The 22,211-nt window shown below is 29.3% G+C and overlaps 1 protein-coding gene across 6 annotated transcripts in view; it reads right to left on the bottom strand.

The window, feature by feature from the left end:
- Positions 1-163: 163 nt before the first annotated feature.
- LOC146529611 (trehalase-like) overlaps positions 164-22,211 on the bottom strand; it is a 47,429-nt gene continuing 25,381 nt past the window's right edge. For 2 of the 6 annotated variants that reach the window (XM_085202360.1, XM_085202359.1), the window contains exons 2-15: positions 20,986-21,290; positions 17,979-18,116; positions 17,334-17,446; positions 16,482-16,637; positions 16,019-16,184; positions 15,353-15,505; positions 14,669-14,746; positions 13,958-14,070; positions 13,522-13,688; positions 13,040-13,210; positions 12,553-12,768; positions 12,035-12,143; positions 9,972-10,095; positions 164-2,673 (exon numbers count right to left, since the gene is read on the bottom strand). In XM_085202360.1, the coding sequence (XP_085058486.1) occupies positions 2,544-2,673; positions 9,972-10,095; positions 12,035-12,143; positions 12,553-12,768; positions 13,040-13,210; positions 13,522-13,688; positions 13,958-14,070; positions 14,669-14,746; positions 15,353-15,505; positions 16,019-16,184; positions 16,482-16,637; positions 17,334-17,446; positions 17,979-18,116; positions 20,986-21,065 (1,914 nt within the window). In that variant the 5' untranslated portion in view covers positions 21,066-21,290 and the 3' untranslated portion in view covers positions 164-2,543. Of the gene's footprint in view, positions 2,674-9,146; positions 9,669-9,966; positions 10,096-11,528; positions 11,597-12,034; positions 12,144-12,552; positions 12,769-13,039; positions 13,211-13,521; positions 13,689-13,957; positions 14,071-14,668; positions 14,747-15,352; positions 15,506-16,018; positions 16,185-16,481; positions 16,638-17,333; positions 17,447-17,978; positions 18,117-20,985; positions 21,291-22,211 lie in introns of those variants that run through there. The other 4 variants (XM_085202362.1, XM_085202363.1, XM_085202364.1 and 1 more) reach the window with 4 other exon arrangements.

The raw sequence follows: 22,211 nt of genomic DNA, 5'->3' as shown, positions 1-22,211 counted from the left end.
CCGTAAAGTAATAACCCGCGTATAAATTGGGATAAATTTAGGAGCTAAAAAAATCATTAAAAATAATAATATACTTATATGTATGATTTTTTATAAACAATATAAAATTAAGTAGCTAAATAATTAGTAGACATAAAAGGAATGTTAAAAAGAAAACACAATATTAAAACTATATTAAAATAATTTATTTTCTTTTTATTTTGCTATAAATGAATAATACATGATGACATACAAATATATAAATATATAATTATGTTTTTAAAAGACAATTAGCTATTTTTTAATATTTTATTTATATAGTTTTTTTCATTTTTTTACCATAAAACACCGTATCGTCATTTAACTAACAAAATAAATTAAGACAGGTCTATCTAATATTCTAAGGAAACATTTCATCGATTGTATTTTCACTACGATTTTTATTAAAGAGAGCTTTTTTGGTCAATATTAAAACTTATATTTGGTTTAATACTAAAAAAACCTTATATGTTTAATTTAAAAAATGAGTTACGCCTTTTAGAAATTAAGCCAATTCAAATAATGAAAATTTACAAAAAAATATCGATTTTTTTTCTCGTTTCAAAGAAAACATTGTTTTTTTAATAACTGTCAGTAAATATTAATAATCACTTTATTTATTTAATATACCTATTTAAATTTATATAATAGACCGAATTCTTTTTTTTATTTGATCAGAAACAAAGATCGTTTTTATTCCCGTCTAATAATATCAATTGTTAGTTAAAAGAAGAAAAAGTCGATTTGAAATCACATTTCAACTAAATGCAAATACAAAATATTTACAGCTCATTAAAAATTGTCTACTTACAACTAATACTAAAAACTAATCTAATAATACTCGAGTTATTAAAGTCTAAGAAACACTGACTATCGATTTTGTTCTAGAAAAAGTTTTCTTTAAACAAAAATTCAAACAATCGAGATTATCTATAGCAATATAGGAACCAAAACGACATAATTATTAAACTGACTTTTTAGAAAACATAAGAATTTGAACGTAGCGGGATTTGAACCTGTGCCTCTTGGAAAACAATTCCAAGCGCTCTAACCAACTATGTGATAGGTTACTCAGTTAAATTTCTTTTATGTTTTCTAAACAGTAGTGTTCTTTCCTAAGTGTGCAATAATATATTAAAAATGTAAAAAATAATTATTAAAATTATAAAATAATGATCTTAGGTTCACGCATTGCCTTCATATAGGAGGCCGATATGCAGAGAGGGTTAGTGTTAAGACACTATTCTTCATACTACTATCATTACTACCATTTAATAAATATATAATTTAAGGAAAAAATAAATCATATTAGGTACCAGTACAAAATATTGTCAAAAATTAATATTTATAATTGATTAAATAATAAATAATAATTATTAAATATATAAAATGTCAAAATAATATACAAATTTCATATAAATGGTGTTTGAAAAATGTGATTTCAAACCGTTGAAATCTATCTACTATTGCTTAGGACTTTTTCAATAGAACCTATATAGTATACATATGTTGATTTGGCCTATTTATCAATAAACTGTGTTATTTTAGCTAACTATAACTATTTTTGATGGAAAATTTTCTTTTATTATTGAATAAATTGAAATATTGAAATTCTTGATATGTTTAATTTTTTTTTTTTTTTTTTTTTTTCATGGTCAATTATCAACTACTCTTACATCATTTCTTAAGATATTCTTTGAAAAAAATATTGATAATTTAAAATGTTTAAAAAATACTTTCTTTAAATAAAAAACCATAATTTTCCATCTAACTACATAATAATACAAATCTATAAAACAAGCATTATTTCATTATTTCACTTAACACTTATCTACATATACATATGTACATACGAGTTTAATTTCACAGCACTATAGAGAACTGGTGTAATACAAACTCCTTGTCAAAGAATATTACTGAAAATTTTTTTTTATTTCAATAAAATTGACTGGTTAACTAAAACGCCTCTACCATTTTTTTTATTAACGTATACTGTATGAGCATATAATTTCTAATATCGAACATAATGTAGGTAGATTTTAAAAACATTAAATCGATATATCTCTTTTAAACTAACCCCAAATGGCTCCAATATAAAAAAAGAAGCGGTTCAAATTCGTTAATTATTGCTCTGGGTCCTAATAGGTTATTCGATTATTTAAACATATACAAATATGTACTTCATCTTTTCCTATGAAATTCAAATCTACAACTCTATGGTTATTGATGTCAAATTATATTTTCTATAAAATAATATTTAAATTTTTTGTTGTATTATAAAGCAATAATTATATAATATACTATATAAAAATGTCTCAGGTTATTTTATTACAGGGCTATAATTTTTAAAGCCTTTATACATATTTTAAGTGTTATTTTGTTACATATACTATGATATTAACCAAAATGACCAAGAAACAGTAAGTATTATTTAGTAAATATTTTAAAAGAAATGCTATTTAACATATAATTTGCTGAATTTTAATACTTTAATACATAATGGTAGGGCTGGAGGTAGTTCGTATTCACCTTTGTCGTGGGTTCGATGCTCCGTTGAGGCTCCTCAGTTCAGTATACGGTTTACGACCTAGAAGCTTTAGATCTTCTCCGTTAATTAAAGGCACGTAGTCACGTCGTTTTCTGTATATCATTAACCTGTAAAATTTTGGAATTAAATGTTATTATTTTTTTATGTAAATGTATTTTTCTTTGTATTATATTAAATAATTGAGAGATAGTAAAAAACTATTATACAAGGTAATAATCATTTCAAGAAGGGTAATATTTTTTTTTTCATTAATTACTTAGAAATTTTCTTAATGGTAATAATATTCAAAACTTGAACCTATTACATTTGTTGTTTATTCAATTATCAACTAACTATTCTAGCATATACAGTCATAAAAAAGATTAAACAAGTCATAAAAACTGATATAACAATTATGTTTGTTTGTACTAATGTTATATAGCTCCTTATACATAGACTTGTGAATTTGTATACGATATAGATGGTGTTAACGGATTCTTTGAAGCTAGAGACAGGTTCTAAACATCTTCCAGCTCAGTAGACATCACATTGATATAAGAGTCTTATTTCTTTATGATTTGATAAAATGTATTACCAGAAATAAAAAATATTAAATAATAAAATTTATTAGTTTAAAGTAAAATATTTTTAAGCATTAAACAATTTTTAATAAAGTATAAGTAAAATATTTTTATAGAACAAAATAATTAACGACTCCTCAATGTAAAATACGTGTTACCTCTATGTTAAAAGTAAACGAGACGAGGGGGTCAAAAGTAAAGAAAAATGTTACAAAAATAATAATTTAGTAACGCAATCCCCTACAATCCCTAACCTGTAAATGTATAATGTGCATGCCAAGTTTATCAGTCTAAGGTACAGAAGAGTTTTCTGTTAGATATATATGTATATAAAAACAAATTAAATTCTTATCATACAAAGCGATAGGACAATTTCTATGTAAAATTTATGTTGAAAACCCGTATTTTAGTGTGCAAGACTAAATAATTAACTTATCAATATTCAATGTTTCAGTATATGATTGCAAAAAAACTTGAAACACTGAATCAAGTTATGTTTATGTATTCCTACATTTTATAAGGCAAAGTCGATATGGATTTTAATGCTGTTTTCACTAATAGGTAGCAGAGAAAAAAATGTATTTAAAATACATTTTTTTAGCTTAACGATGTACCTATCCCGCATAAAGCATATTGAACTTTATGTCGAGGCACTCCTTTCGCTACCAGTGAAATCGAATCGACAAATGTCGCATTTACAATTAGACACTGTCCACTGCACCACGGTGGGCTCATGTGAAGTACATGTATATTATCATATTAGTACAGCGGGAGATTAAAGAGCACAATACTAGCAGTAGAGAGAAAAATTATACGAGAAACGAGTGAACACGACGATTGTGGGTTTGATTTTCTTTCATAGGAATGATTAAAATTCAAATATTTTAGTTTTCCGGTTAGATAAATAAAGTAATAGAGTAGGTACTTTTCGGATCAAAAACTGAAAAAAAATATTTTATACTATTATTATACATAATTATGTTAGAGTATAATACATAATTGAAGATAAAAACTTAAAACACTAAATATCTGATATAAATAGCTATAGAAGTTCAGAGATAAATATTTAATATTACCTAACATTTAACACATATTGACGTCATAACAGTAAAGAAGGAAAGTGCAGTGAAGGAAATTCCTGTATTTTTTTTATTTAAAGCTAATAATACCAAGTTTAAAAGTATATAATGAAACGACAAGGAAAATAGATAGCGTCTGTATGTTCCAATGAATGATCTTGTATGTATATACAGCGTGTTCTAATAAGGATGAATTTTATTATTATATGTGACAGGTTTATATAACAGTCAATGAGCTAACTGTACGCGATACAGATCGGTGGAAAGTGGGGAACGGAGTGAATTAACACTAGGTTCCCTCTGCCTAACCTACTGTGTGCGGGTGTTTAATAGTAAAATAAATATAAGTGTTTTTACACAAATATCTGTTACGCAAAGAGATTCATTCAAAAAATAATTTATATTAATAATTAATTATATATTAAATATAAAAATTGTCATATTCAAGCGTTTAGTTCTTAATGAATAGTACGAGTATAATTTAATAACGACATAATATGAGAACGGCGGAAACGAAGCGGAGCGACTAAGAAGTAAGATATATGTAAGTATTTATAGCTACAATGTTCTTAAAATAAACTTAACATTTCTGTAACATTATTACATCACATACATAAGATTTCATTACTTAAGGTTTTTTTACTTTCTTGTTGTATTTCGTTTTATACCTATAGCATAGGTATACCTAAAGTAGCTTCAATGTCAACATAATTTTTAAAAAATTGCGAGGATCTAAAAAGAATTCATTTCCTTGAGTGGGAATCGACTCACAAACGTTCCGTTTGCAGTCGGACACTGTGCCGCTACACCCCTATTCTATTTAAAAGTAGTAAATCGAATAATTTATAATTAACTACTATATTAAATAGAAAAAAATACATAGTATACGATAAACAACCTGTATATAAAACAGGTGATATAATTGAAACGGCGTCAAACATCGCATCTAGATTCTAGGCTTTATTCAGTCTTTTCTGAACGGTTGAAACGTACGGACGTGCTTATTTATATATTGTTACTATAGTATAAGGTAATATTTTTTTATATATTTTATTTTAAAGCTACATGATAATTTGAGGCCAGTCATGTTGGAGGAGCACAAGCGTGTAAACGGAGCAAAAAGATGAAAGAAGTTTAGAAAAAAGCGCGACATTAGATAAGTGTTATGTAGATTTAAATGTAAAACAGAATACACATATTTAACTTGTATAATTTTATGTTTAAAGAAATTAGACGAAAAATTTAACGAATTTGATATTTTTTACTAAAATAAGAAAATGTGGAAAATGTAAATAGTAACTTTAGAATATTTAACATTAGCTATTGTAATAATATAATACTGTTAGTGTTATATATAAAATTCATAATAATAATAAATAGTGATTTTTAAAAATAGAAAGAAAAACACTAGCAATAGGATATCCTAAATTGAACCCATAACGTCCAATAAGGAAATTCATAAGAGTATAGGTAAGTATAAAATGTACTAGTTCAATCGTAAAAGACCGTCGTAGCTCAGTGATAACTAGTTGGAAAATTACACACACACAAAAATACACCTTTGAAAATTCATAAAGAATATATCCATTATTTTGAAAAAATAAAAGAAAATCTGTTTTTTTACAATAATAAAATTTTCTCCAATCCATTAGTGAAAAAATCGATTTCAACTTTTTAAATGCACATTAGAAGGTACGAATTAAAGAGTTATTTTAGGTGTCTTTTATATATAACACTTTTTTTGCAGCGTCACACTTCACTTTCTGCCCGATTTTCGAAACTTTATATTTTAAGTGCCGGAATACAACGCCGAGCTATGTCTTCTTAGCAGAGCGGGAAAATGAAATAAATTCATTCTCCCATTTGGGACTCGAATCCACAACCTTTACAGCTACACACTGTGCCATAACGGCTTCAAAGAGCCTATTTAAAATAATTGTTGTCAAGAAACTGAAGGCTAAAAAATAATTGTTAAACAAACATGTCTAACTTATGTAAATAACAGACACGGCCTTGTGTGGACCAGTACCTACGTACAATTTTTTTATATATAGATATATTTTAAATAAATATTCGCACTGTTTTGACTTTCATTTAACACCTTATTAGGATAACGCAATGAAACCTTAATCCCGCAAATATATTTTATATTAAAACGTAGTGACTTAACAAAGTCACTAGGGAACTCAACCTACTCATGTAGGTATGTTTACGAAATGAAAATAATTTTCCACCAAATAGGAATTAAAACCACAGCACACAGTAAATATTATGTAAAATCTAGAAAATTTTGCCATTTTTATCAACATTTCAAAAAAATTTAGATCAAGCTTAGATTGTAAAAGTATGTTACGTGAAAATGTAAACCGAACACGCTGTGAATTGGGAAGAAATTGATGAAAAAGGATAACTCGGTCTGCGGGACAGTTTTATTAAATTTTGGATGCGGGGAACGAAGAAAATGAAGGAAAAAATTTAGAAAAGTTAATTTAAAAGACAATATCCTGTTTTATAACGACAACTTTATAAGCAACTTTTCAAGCAGGGTCAAGTTATAAAGTACTTTGTACGCAGAGAGGCAGAGGGAATCTAGTATTAATACACAACGTTCCCCACTTTCCGTGTAATTTTCCAGACATTGCATGTTGAGTGATAGAACTCAACGTTGCACTATGTCGACAAGATCGAGTTAATGAAAATAGTTTAAAAACTTGCGCATAGGGTGACTGGGTGAAGGCGTAGGGGAGACGAGGATGGTCCATGCCCGCCCCAAACTAGTCCTGTGCCCACCCCATTATTTTTACTAACAAAAAAAGTGCTCGAAAACAATATTTACGTCCAAAGCTAAAGTCAATTTCCCGACAGCAAGAGAATTCTAAAGACCACGCAAACAAAGTTATTTTGTCATCCCTACACGAATAGACACAAAACAGTAAGGATTAAAAGTGTTTAAATACAATGCGTACGCGCAATAAATAAATAATGATTTCACAACCTGTTCGTGAAATATTAACATTTTCCTTTCATTACCAACAAAAACTATGTTCTAGGATTTAGCTTTAATTTATGTATATAACACTTTTACTATATAATAAATAACTCAACCATAATTTTTAAATAAGAAAATAAGGAAAAGAGTGTCTTAACTCTAGATTTTTTCTGAGTTTCTACTATATACTAAAAATAAATCTAAAATAGAAATATAAAATTAAAATCGTTCATTATAAATTTCCCCTCACAAACCCATGACATAACAGTGTAAATATAATTACTATATCTGGTCTCTAATTATCTCGACACAAGGCCGCTGTAATACCATCTGCATTGTACTGTTTAAACAATGATTTTGATAAACAAAGCACATATTGTTGATATATTATTTCAAAATCTATTTTAAGAGTGGAGTACTAATTTATAAAAAAATGGATTTTTTATATGGATTAAAATTGGATATTTTATAGACATCGAACCTAGTCCGGAAGACAGTATATTCCGATTAAGACACTTCCGTAAGTCCGTTCCTCATTTTCCACCGAATTCTGGACGCATTGCGTGTTGAGTTTCGTAAATCAACGCTGCGTTTTGCCCCGTTACCAGACTCCAGAGGGAAGAAATGGAAATATTATATTCAAGCCAAAGCCATCGCGTTTATTTTGTGCCTCTATGTATTCGAAAAATCTAGGTATTAAAGAAATTTAAAAAGTGTACATAATTTTCTGTCAAATAAGGAATGTAAAAGAAAAAATTTCAACAACAAATATTTAATTTGTACTAATAAAAAATACTTTTGTAAAATATTATGTAGTTTTTCCTTGCGTTAATAATTTTTTTCTATTAAATAAAAAGCAAGATAAACATGTTTTGCTGCGAAAATCGTCAAGGCCGAATTGTTCACTATGCCTTTACAAATTCAGTAATTGTTAAAATACATACCTACAAATGTATGTATAACACTTATTTTAATAGAACACTATTTTCCTCTGTTGTATACGTAGTTTTATCTTTATCTATTAGCTTCACGCTGTATCCCGCATTCAGCAGGATAGGCAGGCAAAACTTAGTGTTAAGAAACTCATGGTAGTTGCAGATTCTAATTTAAAATCGAAAAAAAAAAAAAATCAATCGGTCTGGTTATATTAACAAGTTTGGATTCCCAATTATAGGTAGGTGATTCGATAACAAAAAATAAACATACATAATATATGAATGTTTTTAACAAGAATCAGTTTTATTCAAAGCTACAGTGCACGAGGCATACAAGGTTAGTATAAAAATAACGCGGAAATCTCAAGATTAAGTGTTTTATCCTGATGCAATGGGGGCTTGGTTTATGATACTTGCTAACCTGTTGGGTTTTCTGGTTGGAGTTACAGAATTGTAAGTTTTGAGTTCGATTTCTAAAGAAATTTCGATGATCGAGAGTTTGGGACGTGAAATGTGATTGAATGTTTCTCAATAACTCTTAATAATTTAAGATTATTTTAAATTAAAGTTTTGGTGTTTATGTAATATCGAACAACTCTATAATTTTTTTAATTTTATAAATGGGATATTATAAAGTTAGTGTAATAAAATGTATTTTTTTTATTTCTTCTTTGGTTCCTATAACAAAGCGTTATAATAATAAAACTCATGTATCTAATAAATAGGTATATACTTTTACAGATTAAAAAATACATCAATACAGCTGTCAAAATATTGATAGTAAAAATGGTAGGAAAAATATAGTAAAATTTATTTAATTGTTATTAATAACATTTTTTGTGCTGTATGGTAAATTCTATTTTTTTTTGTTGAATATTTTTTATGTGGAGTCTTTTCTTCGCTTTTGTTTTTGTGTTGGCAATATTTTTGGAACATACAGAAAGCAGTGATCAGAATGAATTATTACCTTATTTTCTTTACCAAAATAAATGAAGAAATAGAAAATAAAATAACGAGTAAAGATTAAAAGTGTTTAAATAGCACGCAATAAATAATTATTTCACAACCTGCTCGTGATATATTAAAACTTTTAACTAACAACAAAAAATATGTACTAGGATTTAGCTTTAATTAGCTATATAACAATTTTACTATATAACAAATAACTTAGCCATCATTTTCTAAGTATAAAAAAAATTAACAAATTTAATTGTATTCAAAAGATGAATTCTTAATATTACGTTTACACACTTCTTTAAACCTATTACGGTTGAAATGAAGTAAAATATTTTCTTTCTAAATCTAGTAATTAACCTAAACAAACATGCAATAAAACTAATTTCTTTGATTATTACCTTGTAAACATAGTTCTAAATAGTTTGATAAAACATTATAATTTTTTCTTTTCTTAAGTACGTATTTAGATAATTATATATTATGATCGATAATTCAACTTATTCTATATTATACTAATAATATTTGGAAAGATCTTACTTTTACTGGAACTCATATAATATTTTAGGTAACAGCAAAAAGAATCTGCAACAAAAAGTGGTTTAGATTAGATATGTAAAATAATATAACTTTAATATAAAAAAGAATAAATTATTGTTTGATATATTTTTATTATATTTGTGACCATCATGGCGCAGGTGCACATTGGACTGTAAACGCACCGGTTGTGGGTTCGATTCCCACTCGGGGAAATTAAATATTTAGTATATTACGACGGCCCTTCTTTTATTTAGGTATCCATAATGAAAATACATCCAAAATTATTTATGAAGAAAAGAATTATTATAAAGATAATATATAAAAAATCTTAAGTTCTCCTTACCTCACCCTAAAGCACCAGCGATTACACTGGTAATCAAAACAACGATGGTGGTAGCTGCTCCGTTGATGCCGACGCCGGCGCCGTACACCGCACCTCCCTCACCAAACGCGTCCGCTACACACAATGTTTCTGTCGAAGTCGAAATGCCAGCTGGTCAGCCAGATGGCAGTTCTAGACTTTTTGGACTTTATGGATTGGCTAATTTTTCATTATGTTATTTTATCAAAATTTAGTAGGTAGTAGGTAGGGTATAATAGACCTGATAACATAAGCTATACTGTTCTTCTATATACATTATAGAAAAAACTTTAGGAATAATCAAAGTGTTGTTTTTCAAAATTTTGTTTGAAGAATAAATATTAAAAATATCTTAATTTTCATTCTTAAACAAAATATAGAGTTATTAATTATCTCATATGTGAAGCTTAACTTAGATAGGAAAATAGAAAATACGCTAGATATTTGCAATGTAAATTTAAAGTTATTTCTAAATATAAGATAATTTATAAATAAGTAATATATAATTCTACGTGCAATTAAAATATAATTTTATATAGACCGTAACCGTAAAGAGAAAAAGCAGAGCCCAATTAGTCTAGAAATGCCCTCCAGAACATGCATTAACTTAAAACTAATATATAATTATAATAGTGATATAATAATAAAAGAGCTGAAATAAATATAATTATTAAGAAAGAATAAGTGTATATAAAAGTATTGAAGTAATACATACTTATATCAACACATCCAATACATATATTAAATAATATGAGCATTGCCATTATAATAGTACTACAAAATATATAACATATAATAATAAACAATATATAAATACAAAAATAATATATTACAATAAATTATAAACCAAGTAGCCTTTACTAAATTCATCTATCAATCAATAGACAAATTAATACCCACTAACAAGAGATCAATAACATTAAAGTTTATATTAAAAATAAATATAATAATCTATAAATTACATAATTATAAGTACAGTGGACACTCGATCATATAGATTCGCTATTATTCGCGACAAAAATCATTGAAAGAAATAAAATAATAAAATTATTTCGAAATAAATAATTAATAACCTTCACTTTCAATATGTTTTTGTTAAAAATGTCAGTACTAAATATTTCGTATATTGATTGATGTGGTTAATCGAGTTTCTACTGTATTTAAATAAATTAATTAATACCCATGTACAATATAAACACCCATGCTTATTACAGTCTTGAGTGGGAATCGAACCCGCAACTTAACAAAGATACCAATAACAATTCCATTTACATTCAAATGTATCTTATACAACTAAAATTAAAAAATAACATGCAAGCAATAATATATTCTTTACTACATGAAAACTAAATAAGGTAACTGTTACTATTATTCGCGTAATTTAATGTTATACTAGGTAAGATACTCATACATTTTCGTTAATTTATATAACTACAAAATACTAACAACCGTATAAAATTTTTGTAATATGTCAATTTTATTAAACTAGTTCTCAATCTTTTCAAAGTCCAAAGTTTAAATTATATTTCAAATGTCAATAATAGTCCCATTTACCTTAATTATAACAACATCGAACAACCCATAATTTGTATGAACATACCAAGTTGACCGACTTCACCGTTGATGAATGTGAGAATGGATGTGAAGAAAAAAATAAAATGGCAATAATATAAGAATATTATTTATACTATAAATTAAGAAGCTAAATATGATTCAATCAAAAAATAAATGCATTATTAGAATTACAATGTGACGATGTTTAATAACATATTAAATGCTGACTGACAAAATCATATAAAAGTGTGATTATATGACACATATATCACATTTCTTTATAGAAATACATGAAGTATTTTTTTTTCTATCGTTATCAAGAAATTTAATTTTTAAATACTTTAATGACCAAAGAAAAATATGACGTGAAATAATTATGTGTATTATCTGTAATGTTCTATTTTTTAAATTTAATTTTAATATTTTTTATGTATATAGCCATAACCATTCATGCAGTTAGGAATCTTAAATATATGTAAAGTAAATAAGTATTTACCTCCATATCGGTTTAGCATTGCCATTATAACGCCATTGGTCCAGCCGAAGCCAGTTTGTACTACATATTCTCCACCACCGCCGAAACCACCGAAAATTGTTGCGTCATACTAAAATCAGTATTAGGTTTATTATTATAAATATATACAAAAATTTCAATAAATGGATCGATTTGTATTTTAAGACATTATATAGATATAACTTTTTTATCAGCTTCACGCTGTATCTAGCATGTAGCAAGGTTGGTACGGGAAATCAAGTGTTATAACACTCCGTTCTCCGCTTTCTGTCGGATTCTGGATGCATTGTGTGTTGAGTGGCAGAGTTCAACGCCGCGCTTTGCCTCGACACCAGAGCGGTAATTTTTTTAATATTAAATATATAATTTCCTCAAGTGAGAATCGAAACCACAACATGTCACATTTACAGTCTCTCGCTTGTGCCCTTGCACCACGACTGGCCTCATGGGTTCTAGCCTAGATAAAATATATGAAAGAAATAGAAAAAAAAACCACTCACTTTCTCCAACATGGCCGTCTTCTGCCGCCATACTTCAAAATTAGATCTGACCCATTTAGTAGCTATCTCGTTTGCTAATTGCATAGCATGGGAGTGCCCGGTGTCTGCTAATCCCATGACAACTATATATTGTAATGGCGGCCACGCGTTGGGATAGTCCCATTGTTCCCCTGAATGTTCGTAGGTCGTGGGAATACCACCTTCGAAGTTATCCACCTAAGATAAGATATTTTTTTAGTCATGTTTTAACTTTACAATAAATCCCTCATATAGCAAACAGAGAAGGCATAGAGAGGCATAAAGCTAAGGCATACCTGTTGTCAAGACACTCCGTTGGCCATTTTCCATTTCATTAATAAGTCTATATGTAAAATAGTTAATATACTAGTAATATGTATCGTCAGTTAAAAAACTATTCCATTTGGCACCAACATACAAAAAAATAACAAAATGAACAGAATTTCCTTTAAATATAAATATAACTAACCTTGACCTTGTCCAAATAATTAATAACTCGATTGACATAATACTCCTTTCTCGCCGGATCGAAACATCCGGTCCACAGAGGTGCAATATTAGACGGATAGAAATAGTCACGCCGTCTGCCTGATTCCAGACTGAAGTCCAGCCAAGCTCCTACATCTTCGTGCCATAGGACCTAGATTATATGTTTTAATTTATTTATCTAAATTCGTTTAGTAGTTTTACCGTAAAACGAACAAGCTTTTTCATTTATAATATTGTACTTAAATTCATATTTTTTGGGCATATTATATATTGTAGACTTGCTTACGGTATAAATAAATATAAAAAAATATGTTTACTAATAGGATTGCAAATCTGATTAAAGTTTTACCAACTTTCAACAAACATAAATAAAAATTTATAAAAAAAAAAAACTCCCACCAAACAAACTCTTTAGCTAACCTTAGTATTAATATTATAAAGCTGGAATATTATAAGAATTACCTTTTCAATAGCATCCATGAGTCTAGCATGAACCTCTCTATAAAATTGTGCCTTTTCCACGTTATGTAGTTTTTCATGGAATTCAGCCAATAATTGGGCATTCCAACACATTATGGCGTTTAAATCTACTGGTACTATAGATCGGGTTTTTAAATTTGTTAGATTACCTGCAAAATAACTTTTTTTAGACATTTAGGAGTAATTTTAGTTTATATAAGGCTATGGAGTCATAGTGGAACAGCTTCTAATTATTCATTAGCTAAGTGAGTTTTAACCAATTGCTAATTTAAAAAAGACACCACACAGCCTTAAGTTACGCCATTTTAAAATCAATTTCAATTCAAAAATGAACAAAAATAAATAATAATAGAGAAGAGAACTAGGTTCATCAGTCTTCTATATTATAATATAATTTAGCAAAATGTATTTTCCACACCTTTATTAGTGCCATTCAATATGAACCATCTTGAAGAAAAGTCCCATCCTGATTCCGCAGCGGATTTTAACTCCGCATATAATTCTTCTTTCTTTGAATTTGAATCGAAATGTCTGAAAATTTAAAAGTTTTTGTTTTAATAAAAAAATTTTTATCAATTTCATCATACCCATAGTAGCGCAGTAGAACATCATCAAAGTGTACACATGACGTGATTCGGGAATGATTATATTTAAATTATAATAATTTTGTACTCTTTGGTAGCCAAAGCACGGCGTTGAGTTACGACACTCAAGACAAAATAATTCGAAGATTGGGTGTTCTGTCTTAACACTAGGTTCCCTCAGCCTCCCACTCTTATTATTAGTTTCAATGTTAAGAAAACTTATAAATTACTCAAGAGTCAAGCGATTCAAACACTTTTGCTATAAAAAAAAAACAAAATGTTTGTGACTTTTTGTAGTATTTATCTAGCACGATACAAAGTATTAAGCAAATTGTTTGCTTTTTTTTGTAGAATACGGTTTTTTACGGAATTTTACGGTTTCCAAAGATGCAGATTCTAATCTCGTAATTTCACGTAAAAAAATATATATATCTATTTATTTTTCTTTTCTCAGTCTAAAAGGCACAAAAGGGGTAACAAATATAGTCATACAAAAACTAATTATATTTGTAAATTTTATAATAAAATATTTATTCATTACTTACCTGGCACAGTCAATATCTTCCTTGTAGCTCTCAGGTCTGGGCCCTTGCGATTGGTCGTTGTATCTTGATAATTGGTATCTAAAAAATATAAATAAGTTATTATTTTATTGAGGCCGTTTGGCGCACGGTTGTCGGTCCGATCCCTACTCGAAAAAATTTTCACATTAAAATGAAATGAAATATTCACATTTATATTTTCATTACTTCGCTTTGGTGTCCGCCACTCAACACGCAATGCTTCCAGAATTCGGCGGAAAGTGGGGGACTACCCTGCTTTGTGCGGGATACGGCGTGAAGCTGATTTATTAATCTTCACTTGCCCTCCCTCCTAATACACAAATTCAATTGTACTCTATGGTGAGACAAAGTGTGGTGTTTAATGCCGCAAAGATACGCCCAATGTCATAATGTCAGGCAGAAAGCGGAGTATCTTAATACTAGTCCCACCTCGATATACGAGTATGTGAGGTGAAGCATAAAGATGACAAAAGAATAAATGAAACACTTGTCACACTCTTTTATTTCCGCGTTTTGGTAACCAGAGCAAAGTGTTTCGCTATGCAATGCCCTTAGAATTCGGCGGAAAGTGGGAAATAGAAGTGCCTTAACACTAGGTCCCCAGGTTACCTCTGCCTATCCTGCTTTGAAATTATAGGTGTGAGCTTTTTGAAATATTTTACTTACTTATGGCCTTCATGTTCAATTTCAACAGTATGATTCTTCACCCAAAAATCGAACTCGCGGTCCAAAGTGTCGATATGTTGTCTCAAAAACTCAATGTCACCGAAATCATCCATTATTAACTTTACCATGGGAATAAGGAGAGGTGGTTGAGATCTGGAAAAAAAAATATTCTTCTAAAAATTATGGACAATAGGTTCAATTTCAAAAGTTTGTTTAAAGTTTATTTTAGAATGTATTTATGTTTGATAATGGCGATGTAATCCATAAACAAATGTCAATTAAATTAAGTCATACTAAAACATTGCTGGGGGGTGGGTTAGACTTAAAATAAGCTGAACCAGGTAGAGGTCGTGGAGGTAACAAAAATGTTGGCAGGCCATACAAAAGATGAAGAGAGGATATAGCTTTTGAAATAATATTAACACTAACAATTTTTCACTAACGGTATTTGTAAATGTGATGGTTGTAGGTTCAATCACCACTCTCAGGAATGAATTATATTCATTTTACGCAACACAAAAGCAATTCTACTCAATAGACAATGTCTATAGGTTACTCTACGTATTCCATCAAATATGTAAAAAGAATGAAGCAGATTTATATAATAAAATTAAAAACGTCTTAGTGTTACTATTAGAAGATTAGGTTTTTATTATTTAAAATTACCTCATAATATAATAAATTCTGCCACCATTCGGTATAAATCCAAACCTATCGACGATATCTAAGAAGTTTTCGACCATTCCCTTTGCTGTGGACCTCATTTCGGACAAAAGCAGGCCCTTAATTATCCAATAGGAATCCCAGTAGTAAAATTCACGGAAACGACCGCCTGGAAAAAGTATTAAAAAATAAATGTTTCTCCAATTACTGAACGAATTTAAATGAAATTATATCAGCAATATAGCTTATACATCAGAATAACTTACAGGCTGCAATTTATGTACATATTTTTTATCAAATTAAATTTATTTGCCACTAGGCTTTCTTTGTATAAAATTCGATGTATTTTTAAAATTTAAAAGTTAAGTCTTAAATAACTTAACTTTTATATAATATTTACTATAAAAATATTAAAATTTATAAAGTACCTTATTTTAATCATAAAATAATTAAATTAAATAATTACCAGGAACTATCACAGGGTTATCTACATATATAATGGAGTATAATTCTTGATTGTGTTTCACTTCTTCTTTCATTTTCCTGCCAAGTTGTAACCACAATCTGTTGAGATCGGAAGCCCATTGGTGGAAAAGTGGGTCTTTGATATTTTGGAGAAATGCTGGAACGAAAATTGTGTAACTTTTAGTAATATTATAAAAAATCTAGATATTATAATGAAACCTAAATCTATCAATCTATCAATGAATACTTCTAAACTGGTAATATGAGTTAATAAATTATAGTATAATAAAATAAAATAAAATAAACAATTTTAACAATATAATAGATAAAGCGATGGTTGTGGTTTGATTCCCATTTTTAAGGAATATTTATAATATTTTACATATTTTTTTCCACCCATTCATAATATGCCATTTATGGATTTTTGGGTTAAAATACCTCCAAAATGATTGAACAGATGTACATATTACAGTTTGGATATGTCTTCCAAATTCACACAAAACTACTGAACTGATTAAGATAAAACTTTACAGTAGTGTAACATCCCATACATCACGATTGCATATGGATTGCAATTTATGTAAAGATTTTGTATAATTTGGTTATAATATAATAATAAGTTTAGATATCTCGTTTGGGTCGCTAGTCATTTATATTTTTAATATTTAGTAGGTACAGTCTTCTGCATCATCATGTTAGCGGTATAAAATATATCTTATCTCATATCTTATTGCTAGAATTAATATCTACACAAATAATGTTCAAGATTACTCTATCATTTTTCTTTCAATATAAACGATGAGCAATTTTAAATTGGTCACTTTCAAATTAGCGTCAAATGTTTTTTACTTACCAGGATTATCCTTCCAGTCAGTGGGTCGCCACTCCTCAAACTCTGAGCCTTCAGGATCAAAGTTCTGGTTGACGAACTCCTGAATATCAGCTTTAGTTGGTCTTGAATGTGTTCTGAAAATTTATGTATTATATTAATATAAAATACAATACTTACAAGATAGCAAAACGCCACTCAACACGTAATGCATTCAGAATTCGGCGGAAAATGGTGGGAACGGAGTTTCTTAGCATTAGGTTCCCTCTGCCTACTCAGCATGCATACATGCTGCTGTCATACATACATACATAGCTTCACGCTTTATCCCTAGCGGGGTAGACAGAGAGAGTGCCTAACGCTACGGTCTCTATGTACCTCTTTCGCTTCATGCACTGTCATCAACCTCTTCACACATGCACTCCGGGTGATCCTCATGCTTTTTACATGACCTTGCTTCAGTATCTTTGATACTGTGTTTTCGAAGGTCAACCGACGTCAACCCCCAACCTCTCTTACCACTCACCTTTCCGTCATAAATCTTTTTTGCCATTCTTTCATCACTCATTCGTTCGACGTGTCCAATCCAGCTATGCACGTTCTTCTTCATTCTCACCGTGACATTCTCGCTAAAAAAAACATTAAACTAAATTTAAATAAAATATATACCTGTCCATCATCTCATTAAAATGTTCCATAGTTATATTTGGTGACAGCTTGATTTTCATATCCACAAACGTTTTGGAGTCGTTGTACAGACCGGCCATCTGTACTGTGTCGAGGAGGGGTCCATGACAGTAGATTAAACTGAAAATTTAAAAAAATAGGCCTATTATTTATTTTTTAGTGTTACGCCACTGCGTTTCCCATTCTACGCCGATTTTTTTTTTGGCATTGCGTGTTGAGTGGCGGAACTCAACACCGCGCCTTTAATTTGATGCCAAAGTAAAGAAATAAAAATAATATTTATTGTATTTTATTCCCGAATCGAATCGAACCCATAACCGTCGCGTTACAGTCAGTGAGCCCCTGCGCCATGACGGATTCATTCTAATTATTTTCATTGTTTATTATTACTTAGTAAATATGACATTGGAATTAATTACGTGATTTATTTCTATATATAGAATGACTGTTATAATGGAGACAAAACCACATGAGTAAATAAAGCATTTATTCAGATCTAACCGGATGTTTCCGGCCTCGTCCTTTTGTTATGCACTTTTGTCAAAGTTGTAAATATATTTATCTAGGTAATACGTACATATATTAAGTTTTAGTTATTTAAATTAAATACTAGATATTAAATCAGATCTATAGATGAGGTTTTACCTTCGATTTTGTTTAAGAATACATACAATATTTAATAGTCTTCTATGAAATAGCTACTGTACATATGAATGTTGACTTTTGCTATAGTTGTAAATATGTTTATCTATATCTAAATACAAGGTTTTAATAATGTAAATTAAATTTCACTTAAAAAAATACTATAAAAATTCCGCCAAGACCCTCAATGAAACTCTTTGTTTTTCTATAATTAGTAATGAAAACTCTATATTGTAGGTAAAGCTAAGTCAAGTTTAAGGTTCCTTACAGTGTTTTTTTTTATGAAATATTTAAATTTTATGTGAACAGGCGTGGAATATTCTTTAAACATAATTACGTGTTGATATATGGCCGAGCCACATAACATTTATCTTAATCTATCTTTCTTTATAGAATATAGAAATCACAATAGTTCTTAAGTATAGCACATAAGCAATATACCTAGTATATGAGTAAGTTCAAGTTTTTGTATATGTGCTGAAAAGGTAAAACTATGTCATCGATTAAAGCAGTCATCTAGAAGTTTTAAAATTGTTAAAAAATAAATTATAAAACAGAATCCTATGAGCACGAGCTACGTACAACAAAATCCTCGCTTTAAGTCGAATCAACAATCAAAGGCTATAGAAGTAAAATTTTATTTAAAATGAGTAGTTGCAATATAATTTTCTTTTAATACATGTAATAAATATTTAGTTGTCGTTTTATGATAGTTCGCCGCACGCGTTCGTATAATTTTATAGTTTATAACTTTAAACCAATACATTATGTTATGTTTATTTATATAACTTTTTTATTTTTTCACTGTATCCCGCCTACCATTTTTCTCGCTACCCTGCGTGTTTCCTCTGTCTAGTAGGCAGTCTAGAACCCAGTATTGAGATACCTCGTTCTCCATTTACCCCTCTAGTTTTCAAGATATTGCAAATTCAACCATTTTATAGTCATTCTTGAAAATTTTCGAAAAAAATAATTTTGCGTATGCATTTTATTTTGTATCAAACCAATTACAAATATAAGTATGTACAATTTTTTTTCAGTATCTATCTATCTATCTATAAGTTCTATAAGTTTCTATTTTTTGGTTTTTACCCCCCCCTATTTCTATTGTAATTTGTCACTCCTTGTCAAATTCCATAAATCCACTACTACAAGTTTTGATTATGCGGACAGACAGACCAAAAAGACGGACAGACGTACGGACAGCAAATGAAGTGGTAAAAGTCTCCTTTTATTCTTTTAAAGTACGGAACCCTAACAACTTTGAAAATTTATATTGTAATAAAAAATTAAAGCCAGCGGTGTATAATAATAATAAAAGAAAACGTTGAATTACGTTAATTTGTTGATAAATAAGTAATAAAATTTTATTTACAATTTCGAAATTATAAATGATATTGCCTCGAAAGTAAGCCTTGATCCGTAATAAAAGTCACCTTAACTTCGTTTTTAATTATATATAATTCAATTAAATTGTGTCGAAAGTTAAAATAGATCTTAAAATTAACACGAACTTGGCCGTTCTAAGAAATATACGTAACTGTTCCACCAGCTGTTATATAACCCTATTAATGATTCAAAAGTTCCACTTGGTAGGTATTATATTCATATCAGCTTATTAAACTGTTTTTTTTTAGTTTTACAATGTTCGCATAAAATAGAGCGCATCGCTGAATTTTCAAGAAATTGGATGTTGAGTTGCGGAACTCAACGCCGCGCTTTCTGCCACGGTAGCTCATAGCAAAAATATATCTACTATACCGAAAAACTGGTTACTGAGTAATCTATTATTAAATAATAACAAATTTATAACAATAATATAATTAATTTCCTTATATTGTTGAAAACAAACTAATTAACTTATCAATTATTATTTCTTTACTTTAAGCCAAGACCATTATAATTGAAGGTGACACGCAGTTTCCAGTTTCACCTGTCTACATATGAGCTACTGGTCTCTAGAGTTACAAAACGATTTGTCAGTCTGTCGGTCACATGAGTAACACATAGGATATTAAAAATGAATGACATAGAAAGATGTTCTCAAATAGAATCTTAATCATGTCTACTATAGAGATGTCATTCGAGTTCGTGGGTTCGATTCCCACTCGGGGGAATGAAATATTTCATATTTTCCTTTCCTCGATATGACTCTCTGACTAACGAGGCACAGCGCAACGTTAAGTTCCGCCACTCAACATGCAAAGCTTATAAAATTCGGATGATAGTGGAGACCGGAAGTGTCTTAATGGAAACGGAGTCTTAACATTAGGTTCCCAGGTTCTGCCTATCCTGCCATAATGTGCGGGATACAGAAAGCTAGAAAAATATATAATACATAACTTACCTATTACAAGTGGGGGGTAACTGACTCCTATCGCCAACGACCGCTCCCAGCACCACAAAAAGAACACAAACACCAATCATGTCTATGGCACTACTACTTACAACTAATATCACTAAACAGGAACTTATTTACTCGAAATAAATAGAAATAAATAGATATAAATAGTTTTCACAGGTGTTTTACAGTTTTTTACGTATTTAAGTATGTGCTAAGACTTTTAATTTTTTTTCTGAAGGGCCGCCCGGTCATTATGACCACAGTGTTATGGTTCTATCAACGTGGCAGGGGCACTTTGGTGCCCAGTTCTGAAACAAAGAAGAAAAATATGTTAATATCTAATGTAATATGTAGTAATGTTAGTTAGTATACCTACGCAATGATTGTAGATTCAATTTTCGCTCAAAAGACTGTTAAATTTTAATTTACTAATATTTTTAGCTTACTTTCAAGGTTCTTCGTTCCCTACACACCACCCAATTGTTAAGCATTGCGTGTTGAGTAGCGTAAGTTAACGCCGCGCTATGACATGTTTCCATAGCGAGTAAATAGAAGTAATTCATTCCTGCGGGTGGGAATTAAACCCACAGTCGACGGGATTACAGTAAGACGCTGTATCGTTGCGCCATGAAGGGATTTTCAAATTATAAATTAATTTTAAAACTTAATTAGTTCGACGTACACATACATTTATATAAAGTTATGTAGAGACAAACGATAACTGAGTAAATGAAGATATTCTTATTAGGAAAACGAAGGTATGAACGAGTGATTTATATTTTTTTCCTTTAAGCCTAAGATTTTACATCACTCCTAATACTTATTAATATTCTTGAGAAGGAAAACATTATAGCAAATATTGGTATACCTATATAAAACTCTACCGTTGCTGTTCACAACGCACAGACGAAACTACGAAACTTGATAAGTTTCAATTTGGCATGAAGGTTGGTTAGGGAGTGGAGGGGAACACTTAGAGACCATTTCTTGAAATACCTCTGGGATCCAGGAAAAGGGGATTATCTATTCCACCTCTTAACAAAGTTGCAAACGACGACTAGTTGATTATACAAGGAAAACTGCTATAAATAATAAGCTAATAAATATCTCGTGCCTATTTAAAACAAGAATAATACTAGAAAGGAAAATACAATACTAAGTTAACTTTAAATTAATATTTATTTTTATCGACTAAGAGGTAAACTTTATGTCATGGCAATTTAACTTTT

This window comes from Heliconius melpomene, chromosome 18, assembly GCF_056956725.1.
Source record: "Heliconius melpomene rosina isolate 202511_hmr_F chromosome 18, ASM5695672v1, whole genome shotgun sequence".
In the NCBI taxonomy this organism is placed as follows: Eukaryota; Metazoa; Arthropoda; class Insecta; order Lepidoptera; family Nymphalidae; genus Heliconius; species Heliconius melpomene.
The sequence above is the reverse complement of the archived record's forward strand: the minus strand, read 5'-3'. Positions and strand labels throughout refer to the sequence as shown.